Consider the following 11,340-nt stretch of genomic DNA (forward strand, 5'->3'; position numbering starts at 1 on the left):
CATCAGGATGCACCGCGTGAAGGTGAGGTTGACTATTGGAGCAACGAGATATTATTGTGCTCCCTTACATCCCATTTTCGCATTTATAATATTTATTTTTTAGGATAAGATTTAAGCCAAGCAGGGTTAATAACTACATGTTTCAAATTAAATATGGTAAAAACAGTATGAAATGTTCTGGTAGATAGGAATGTTTGCATTACAGACATGTTTGCAGAACTGGGCCGTCCACAATTAGGAATACGGTCAGGTAGGCTCGTTTGCGGAATGTGACCTCAATTAAGAAACAGTCATCATTGTCCTGAAAGTGCTCTGTTTACAAGTTGTAACACGGAGATTGTCTTTCTGTTTATTTTACTCAGTACACATGTACAAGAAGACTTGATATTCAGAATAGGTTTCTAAAATACAGCAAAATCTTAGAAGGCTTATATATTTAAATAGCTCATTCGAGTAATTTCGCGTTATTCGTTTTACCAGAAAAAAGTGAGAATTACATCTTATTGTTATACATATATATGTAACATTTTGTAATTTATTTTAGATTTAATTCCGGTTAAGTCAAAACCTCAACTCAGTTAAAATAGTGAAACAATTATATTATGCAAACCTCATTTCATATTCATAAACTTTTACTATACTATTCTAAGAGAGTTATAATAGATTCTAATTTAAGCTCCAATCAAGCGCTACAAATTCGCACGTATATTATTAAATTCAACTAATTACCATTCTCCTTGATAGCGAACTCATTGAATACAATTTAAAAATCGCAATAGACCACTCCAATGTAACATTATATCCACTTTTATGTATCGTCATTACATCCGAAACCCGTAATAAAATATTCGTAACCAAATAAAGATTGACAAAAATGGCGGAGCATAAAACGTCCTTGTTACGGCCGGTTATGGATTAAAACGAACCAAATTTAATGGTGCTATATTTTTTCTCCATGCAATCAAAGATACGGATGTAGCACATTTTATGGCATTCATGAAATTATTTTTAAAGGACTTACACTATTGATTTCGTAGAATTGAAGAGTAGCTTATAGTCCTTTAAGCAAATATTATAGAGGTATTTCTTATAGTTTATTAAATACTAGCTGCGCCCCGCGGTTTCATTCGCGTAAGTACGTATCCCGTAGGAATATCGGGATAAAAAGTTGCCTTTATGCTATTCTAGTTGTCCAGCTGTCTACGTACCAAATTTCATTGCAATCGGTTCAGTAGTTTTTGCGTGAAAGAGCAACAAACACACACACATCCTTACAAACTTTCGCATTTATAATATTAGTAGGATAGGATTATCAGTAAGCAATCATAAAATGGTTTATTTTTTAATCTGCCACGAAATTTTTCCTCGGATGAACACGCGGGCATAAGGAAGCACTAAAACTTATGAATAGTTATTCTAGCACACAACTATGTTTGGTGATACTTGGCAGTAATGTATCAATGACAAGATATGATCAAAATTCATCCAGTGGTTTCTGATTAAAAAATAAACAAACATATACATTCCATCCATCCTCAAAAACTGTCGCATGTGTTATATTGATTTGGATGTTAGTAGGCCACGTCTATATGGCAAAAACTCAAAACCAATCCGTTTGAGAATAATAATTTTGCAATAGATAATAAAGATGGCCACACTTTATGGTCACGGTTTAATTTTGTGGTCTTTACTACGATAGAATTTAATTACAAAATATCCTTGATATAAATAATGGGCATAAATTCAGTATTAATTATTTACAGCCGGTCACACAATCACTGGTTCATCTACTTGGAACAATTTGATCATGGTACTTCGTTTTAATTAAACTGGATAATTAAGTTCTAATTCAGTAATGGCTCCATGATTGCATAATTAATTATTTGTACAAGGATAATGATGTGGTTTGTGGTGGGAAGTCACTTGCTTGAATATATTATGTACCATTACTTATTTATTTTTAACTTTGTCCATTTATTTTACTCGCTTCTTCATCTTATATTATATAGAGGTTGTGTTTGTGTAAGTACATTTGTAATATTTTCACCCAGAAACAAGTGAACGGATTTCAAAACTTATTTCACCATTAAAAATCCTTTATTTACAGTTAAAAGTTCTTAACATATTCAAGCGCTAAGCACGCAATCCTCCACATGTATAAACCGATATTCGCAAATGTTTTTTCCCTGTATGTGCGCACACGAATATTTGCATGCAAAGACCGAGATAAAACTATATACATACATACATCAACTATATTCATACCAATATACATACATCAACTTCTATAATACGAATTATTAATGGTGTCTTCGTTTAAGTACAATATATGTCAGTATACGAAATTATTTAAAGAGATAACCTTTAATTGTGACGAGAACAGAAACCTTCAATCGAATAAATTGTATTACTCCGACTTACAGCCAGCAATATTCACACGTTTTTAATTGCTATAATCATTATTTATTTATTGTTGAAAGCCCGACGCAAACGAGGAGTTAATTTAATTTGAATTTATCTATTCGGAAGCTCCCAAGCGAATCAAGTGATTTGTATTTCTTTTTTTAACACATAATTATATATTGTTATGTATAAATTGTAGAAATAGAAGCATTTAGCTCGTAAACTTAACTCCAACTGGAACTATACATCACTTTGAATTACGACGAATTACCACATATAACATAATACTAGGAATTCATTTTACACGCTGCGAACTATTATAAAACCAGTCGTCGTGAAATGTAATAGTATGTTATTTTACAGCCGTTATTCAGGCAATTTACATAAACCGCCTCTCGTCCTTTATTTGACACGTGCTCTTAAAATGTACGCACACATAAATCCCTTTGAAACAAATGGGTCTTGAAAACACGCAATGTCAGCGGTTTCTAACAATACAAGCTGAGGTCAGGAATTATTGTGAATCTAAACACTGTAGCTAAATGAATGAACACAAATAGAACGGTCTACGGCTAGACTTTTAAATCCTAATAGTTCTTGTCAAGTAATGACATTCGTAGAATTTAAAATACTCTGCTTTTAATAACAATTATATAAACAGTGAATGAATGCTAGCTCGTCTACGATTAGCCCGGGATTACTAGAATAAAATATTTATCTGGCCACAAAAACGCGTCATAAAAGAATCGTATTTATAATATTGGTGACATTATGTTAATCCCACAATACCTTTGTCAAAATGTGCTTAACTTTTATAACAAAATATGGCATGTACGATGTACGTGCCATACATTTTCTTCAGGCGATAAAAGATAAAACGTTGGTTGACAATACTTTTGTCTGTAGCAATATCCCAATAGTTGATGTGACGTGTATATAAACGTTTTTAAGATTACTGATATTTATTCCTATACATTTCTAAGGTTTTTGCTATTTGTCTCAAATGGATGATTTGTTAAAATTTAAAAAATACCAATAAATTTGTTTTATGCGAATCCTAATCTTCATTACACGATGGAGATAGTTTAAGACAAGAGAGATAAATACTAGACATAATTCAATACATATTCTAAGAAAAGAGCCCGCAAGAAACTCTGTAGTTGCTACGGAAAATAGGTGATATTCATGTATTTTTTCGCGATTAAGTATACCTTCTTTATTTTCTATTGACTTCCTTAAAGTAGAAGATTCTTTGTTCCACCGTAAGTAAAGAAAAAAAATGCATACATTATTGTACGTATATTTTTCTTTTTCAAACGCGTGTGGTGTTAATTAAACAATCTTTCTTTCGTTCTTTTAGAACTACAAATCATTTCGTCTGTAACCGAACTCATATAATATCTATTTATTAACTCCACAAAACAATAATTGAAATGTAGGATATACCTAAAGGTCTAGAGTCTAGTCAATTTATATGAATTCCTATATCACCTTACCACAATTCATATTAAATCTAAGCAATATGCCAGTTCAAAAGAGGGATAAAGTTCCAAAGCAATCCTCTAACTTATATTAGAGGCTTCGTTTGAGTTAAGTTCTTACTGAGGAATTATTACTCGCTTGAGTACTTTCTAGTTTGAATAGTTTAACTAGGTGTTCTGTAAAATACGCTTATAATAAACACTTTTTTCGCTCGAGAGACGCGCTATGAACGGTGTTGAGTGACATTGTTCTGAACGTCATTCTTTTATAAAATTGTTCAAAAACTTTATAAAAGGAATTTCCAGCGACGATATAAACGTGTTTTTTTTTATTTTTTATTCTTTATAGAAGGAAAGATGCACATTAGGGATACTAGGATTTTAGAAAAGCTGATTTAGACGTTAACGATAAGTTTGCACCCAATCCGGCTCGAAGGACCAACAAGAAATGTAATGGCTGATGACACATACATTATAATTTATATATTCTTTCACAGACACTGGACGAATGGTCGTTCGACGTGTTTGCGTTGCACGAGGCATCAGCTGGATACCCGGTCAAGTATCTCGGATACGAGCTATTAAATAGATACGGGATGATACACAAGTTTAAGGTAAGTGGTAATAGAGAGAGCTGTTGGGAAATCTTGCCAAATTGAAAGTAAAAAATGTTTTAATCATTTTTTAAGAAAATTTTTAGGAAACGTAAAAACATAACCAACCGCTTCTCCTGGCTTCTTCCAGGTTGACCTACTCGGTAAACAGATTACTCATGATGAAATATATAAATTTTACATCAAATAGATTTTGAGCTAAATTGTAACATAACAAACACACACACCACAGCCAAGGCATATTTTTACAATATTTGTACTGAATAGGCAGGGACATAGATATCGTTTTATTCTAGATTTATCTAACCTAAACCATCAGTATCGATTTGGTACATTTCTGTAATAAAGTCCGCAAAAATTATCGTGGTATATCATCATCAGCCTGTATTTGTTCCCACTGCTGGGACACAGGCCTCCTATGAGGGTATAATTGAACCCTTATCACAAAATTTCTTATAAAAACTCTTTTATATCATATTGAATATAATATAAACACTCAACTAGTTTGACATGACTAATAACTAGGTGCGTTGTTATGATGTCTCTTTACATTATACAAATCTTTCCGAACAATCAAAATCCCCTTTTTACGGTGTGCTCATCGTTAAAATACAGTTACTAACGAAATATAAGATACAAAAGCTATTTGAACCTGAAACAAAACTCTAAACAAACATCTATTAAAATCGTTAATAACTTGCAACTTTTAAAAGACTCCGGTAACTCGTTAAAAAGTTTTTTATCAGACACTTTTGAATTCTTCGTTGGTAATTCGCATATTTCGTAAAAAGTATTTTGTATTCCTCTAAGTATTGAATTCGTGAGATGCTTAAAGAAATAATTAATGAGTTCTCTGAAAAATTATAAGTCTAATTATTATCTTGAATGTTCGCTTCAACGTTTATTACTTTTAATGAAACACTTTCTGGAAATTTTCAATCCTGAGCATTCTTGTATTCATAATACTTAGCACATGCAAAGAAACTTTTGTCTCAGCGATGTTGAAAGTTGTGAATGATGACTAAGCATTCGAGAATATGTTTTTGCAACTGTGTTGTCCCCTTTTAAGGGGTAAAGGAGAGGGAAGGGATAGGTAACGAAACACAGTAGCATGCTACGTTGATCACCTGCGAGGGTGTGGTAGCTTCCACGGGGCGCCCTGGCCCAATTCGTGCCGAAGCGTGCTCGACTGCAACACTCGTAACTTTAAAGCTTTTACATGCAGGTTACGTACTATATTCTAAAGTGTGTAATGTGAATATTTTCTCGCATAGGCATATAATGATTAATTTTATCCATGAAACGCCACGTAGTGGTGCATTGGCTTTTTACGTCTCTATGAAAAACATTTCTTGAAAGACAATATCATTTATCTTCCTTATACTCCATCAGAATGACGCTTTTTATCAGTAGTATCTGTGATTGATTGAGATAACTTCATTTATTTATTTTAAAGCTGCATTCGACAATAGACAAAGTGAAAGTTTTTTTGAAATGCAAAATGTGTTTTAAACAGTACTGAAATTAATACCTAATTGTCCACTCAAGTTTGAGTTTAATGTGTTTGAGTTCATTGTTGTCCTATTAGGCGCTCAATTGTGAAAATACATCATTTAATATTTATAAAGAGGAGATAACTATTGTATAATAAAAACACAAATTATAATTATTTTAATTTATTAAACACATTTAAATTCAAAAGTTTGTATCTGTTATTTTATTAGCACAAAATAAGTTTTTTATAGTGGTAATGTAATCGCTGCAAAAATAGTTGATTTTTTTTAAGCTTTGAATAAATATACGACATTGATGTTCTTATATCTTAATGATATCTTATAAATTATTATTAATCCGTTCCTTGCAGGTACAGCCTCCAACTCTGGAGAACTTCCTCAGTCGGATAGAAGAAGGCTACTGCAAGTTCCACAATCCTTACCACAATAACCTCCATGCAGCTGACGTCGCTCAAACAGTGCATTATATGCTGTGCCAGACTGGTCTTATGGTTGGTGGATTAAACTTTACTAGAAACTTGCTTACCACCGCGGCTTCGCACGCCTATTCCCTTTTCTGTAAGATTTCTGGGATAAAACTATCATATGTCCTGTTCCGGGGCTCAAACTATGTGTGTACCAAATTTCATGAAAATTTCAATTCAATAGTTAAGGTTTCGGTTCAATAGTTAAGGCGTAAAGAAGAAGCACTCAGAGTTACTTTTGTATTTATTAATTAGTAGGGGTTCAAGTATTTTTTACAATTAAAAACACTATTAAACAATTTCATGAATATGTTACGTCGTTTAATTTGTTTCTTCTAGAGAAATTGGAAAACTTATTCAAAAAATCGTTATCTGCTAATCCTAATGGATGATATTTTTCGTGATATGATTTAAAAATATAATATTTCCAACCATTTCTCGTTTAAAGAAAAAGGTTATTGGATTACAATGTTACAAAACTTATCAGAAGCGCCGTTCCTTCTTTGAACTTGTATAAATCGGTAATGATTGAAGATTCGATTGTAAATAAACACTTTAAAATTTCGTGTCTGCATTTTTTATCTATTGATGTGACACATACTTAGACTAACTATTTTGCAGTACAGGCCTCTCTTAATACATCTTTACAAATAAAAATAAATCGTCAAATGTGTTGCTAAAGACTCGAAAACAGTAAGACCTATTCACCATTTTTTTACCTTTGTTAAGGCGATGAAGGATTTATTGAGAGATAAACGTACCTCGGGAGAGCCCTGGGCAAACCGTCAGTTTTTTATACAACACAACTTCCTTTATCACGACGTTGAGATCGAGTAATGCAGTTGACCCGACCCATTATTGGGAAATAAATTGTGTCCCCGATCGATCTAAAGTCATATATATTGAAAAATCGCTACAATGGTCTATTGGACGGTATTGGCAATTGCCCAAAACATCAATTCCGTTCTTCAGTTAGAATGTCCCTACGACAAGTGTTGCAATTTGCGTAATTTATTCAAACTAACTTGCCTTATCTCCATACATATTAAAGTAAACCGTCTTTGTTTTATGCTCGTATAAAGGAATTTTATTCTTTTATGCGTTCATGAATTCTCTTTGGAAAACATCCAACAATATTGTTAGAAGTATTCGATCTACTGTTTTATGGGATTGTAATTAATTCAAGCGTCTTTAAAATAACAAAGAATATGCAAAACAAGTTAGTATAGCCTCACTGTTATAGTTTTTTATTTCACACACAATTATTGTCTTTTTTTACGCAATTCTAATTCTATGTGAATATTCGATCTGTACTAGTTTTATTGGTTTTATTACGCTTCGTCACATGTCCTGTATATTCGCAAAGTTTTAATTGATATTTTAAGAATAATATCATCATTGAGTTACTTTCTAATGTATACATGAAATAATTCTTTTCGACGTACTGCCGCCTCTAATGCATTATTTTTATTTTTTGTATTTTTTTATACATGTCCTATTCCTTATTGTTGTTTTCCTATGATATTTCAATATTATATTAATTCCAGTAATAAAATATTGTTAAACACACTATACATACAAATATATATTTTCAGAATTGGCTATCAGATCTGGAGATCTTCGCCACACTGGTGGCTGCGATAGTACATGACTTCGAGCACACCGGCACCACCAATAATTTCCACGTCATGTCTGGGTCAGATACCGCCTTGCTGTACAACGATCGAGCGGTCCTGGAGAACCATCATATTAGTGCTGCTTTTAGGTGAGACTTTTTGTTTTTAATCTATACTAATATTATAAAGCTGAAGAGTTTGTTTGTTTGTTTGTTTGAACGCGTTCAGGAACTACTGGTCCGATTTGAAAAATTATTTCACTGTTAGATAGCTCGTTTATTGAGGAAGGCTATAGGCTATATATGTACCATGGACGAAGCCGGGGCGGACCGCTAGTATTTTAATATCGAAGCTGGTTTTAGAGACACGCTAACTATCCGCTGGCCTTCAATTTGACAGCCGAACCGTATAAACTTCTACGGTATCAGCGTGTACGGCGCGTAGAAGTTTATATATTTCGGCTGTTAGCAGCGAGGGTCAGCGAGAGTTCAGCGTGATACTAAATCTATCCATAGTCGCTTTCATGACAGCCCAATCACGTCAATACATACTAATAGATTTGATTCTCTCTGTCTAGTCTAACAGTATGAATTGAAAGATAAATAGAGATTGAGAAGTTGGAAAGTTTCCAGTTATAATATACGAGTATGTCCATCACTTATAGGATTATTGTCATGAAACCTGAAAACGATTGTCCAATTATATATATCAGCATATATGTTACATTCTCATACTCATGAAAATTTTAACTAATTCAAAAATAATAACAAAACTCTAGAGGTCTACCGAGATGAATAATAGATAAATAATTAATTTAATATATTACTCACGAATCTTTTCCTTTCTCTAGTGCGAAGCGTATATATATCTCTTTTATACACCTAAAACTTCGGTACCGACAATAGTGACATTTTCGTCCCCTTCAACGCTAAACGATAAAAATTCCAAATATCTCACGAGCAAGAGACTGGATTTTTTGCAACGAGATATAATTTCCCTCGGGGTCTCGCTTCTTTTAACACTTTGTGAACGTTAAATCGAATTTGCGATACCTACTTTATTGGCGTCTATAAATTCGGCATTATAAAATCAAGATATTTTATGTGTTGCGACAAAATGCATTTGTTTTTATGATGAAGATTTTTATTTAACAAAGCAAACTTTGGTCGGTTAAATTTTTTGCATAATACTACTCTTAAAAGATCACTGACTTCACTTCACACGATACAAAGAAGCGAGCACTCTACTTTACTGTGCATTTTATGCCATCATTTTTATCACAGATTTAATTTTCATTGTCTTGCAAACTCCCTAGAATATTAATTAGAAACATGAATACTCTTACTTGCTTATGATTCAATTCTGATTTTGTTTTGATTGTTGTTACTAAATTTAAATTACCTCCCACTTTCTTATGCAGAACAATGTAAATTTCAACATCTTCACCAACATAAGATTATATAAAACATAACACAAGGTTGGCATTTAAATTGGTAATTCAATTTAAGCAAAATTGATATACGTAAGATCAATGAATATTAACAAGAGCCTTTGAAAATGTGGGAGTTTACCTGAGGGCTTCTTGCTCATTGGAAATTAGTTTTCGGCTTTTACTTGAATACTATTTGCTTTTGAGTGTTTTCGTTGCTTTTTTCGTGAATGAATTCATTCGATTTTAGTTAGAAACGTCTGGAATTGGCAATACAGATTTCGATTATTGTAGAACAATTTAATCATCTCATTCTAAAAATATAGTGACGAAATTGTATGATTCTTAATTTAGTGTACTTGTGTATTATCTTAGCTTATAACTTATCATTTCGCGAGTTCGTCGTTCGTTTTACTTTTAAAACTATTATCAAAGTGAAATATTCATTTTATAGTTATTTTTTCACTAGAAAATCTACCCTATACTTTTACTTGTTAATGTAATATAGTATTGAAAAATATAAGTACTGTTAAAAATAAAATATATTACTACCCCAATTACATGCCTAACACAAATAAATCGATTATTAATTTATTTTAATAAACGCTACGTAGCCAAAAACTTCAACTTAACTTTAAATCGCAGAAGTTAAATAATCTTACCAGAATTCAGCACAAATCAGTATAAACATGTTAATTTTAAAAAGAATTTTAAAAGAAAATTCTAGTGCTGGTATAATATATTGGCTCTCTAATTTTTACTCGTTCTTCAGACACCATCCATCAATCGGAGAGTCGTGATAAATTATTGAGTGAATGGATATTATAATATAAATCGTCTTCCAACTTGGAGCATGGAATAATTTATGCGACATCGAGGAATATGAATAAAATCGAACTTACCTTTGATATTATAATGAGGTAATTCGAAGTGTTTTTTGCAAAATGTTTAATCATTTTCGTTGACCTTATTAAGGAATATTTATTGAACATTTACCTTTTTTATTCCTTAAATACGTACATAATATATTCGTCCTGAAACTGTTCATTGATTGGTAAACCCTCGGTCCTCACTCCGTAGTTGATACCTACCTACGTTTTACTAGATAGTAGGAGATAAATCTAATTTTAAGATAACCTACAGCTCCATCAGGATAGTAATATTTAGAGTAAGGAATTGTGTTTTATCAGTTATATTTGATCTCTCTTGTATAGTGGCTTTAATTCAGATTATAATCTCAAAATCTGAACGCTTTCAAATTATAAGACGTCCTTTACGCTTATCTATACAGACATTTTGTAATATATACGAATGATGTTAATCAACTGACATGAGAAGAGTATAAAAGGCGGTCTTTTATTTATCAATCTCTTCCAGACAACCTGGTTATCAAGGAATATCTACCCTGTTTATCCAAACTAATATAATTAAAGCAAAATCTTTATAAATGTAAAACCAATTTAATTCAATATACACGAGTTTCTTCGCTAGAAGCGGCTGCTTTTTTTGGCTATGTTGTAGATGAATCTCTCTAATAAGTTTGCTGTTCGCATTTCAGGAGCTTCAATGATGAAGGTGGATAACCACCTCCTAACTCAATCATCCGATCAGCTCAATATTATCAGACTATTTCATTGTTACTAAACTTACATAATTATAGGAAATTTCATCTGAATCGGATGCCAGGGTTAATTGTCTTCTAAGAAATGATTATATTCCAAAACATATATTTTTGGATCACAAAAGTATACCTAGTCTTGCCATAAATATTGTAATAAAGAAAAAAGAAAATTGTTAACTGCAAATAACATTTATTACT

General features: G+C 32.1%; 1 protein-coding gene across 4 annotated transcripts in view; it reads left to right on the forward strand.

Moving 5' to 3' along the window:
- Nucleotides 1-11,340, forward strand: part of LOC119828197 (calcium/calmodulin-dependent 3',5'-cyclic nucleotide phosphodiesterase 1) — a 129,970-nt gene that overhangs the window by 110,078 nt on the left and 8,552 nt on the right. For all 4 annotated transcript variants that reach the window (XM_038350301.1, XM_038350309.1, XM_038350317.1 and 1 more), the window contains 3 exons: nt 4,382-4,498; nt 6,363-6,503; nt 8,072-8,241. In XM_038350301.1, the coding sequence (XP_038206229.1) occupies nt 4,382-4,498; nt 6,363-6,503; nt 8,072-8,241 (428 nt within the window). The remainder of the gene's footprint in view (nt 1-4,381; nt 4,499-6,362; nt 6,504-8,071; nt 8,242-11,340) is intronic.

The sequence above is a fragment of the Zerene cesonia genome, chromosome 1 (assembly GCF_012273895.1).
Source record: "Zerene cesonia ecotype Mississippi chromosome 1, Zerene_cesonia_1.1, whole genome shotgun sequence".
Taxonomy (NCBI): domain Eukaryota; kingdom Metazoa; phylum Arthropoda; class Insecta; order Lepidoptera; family Pieridae; genus Zerene; species Zerene cesonia.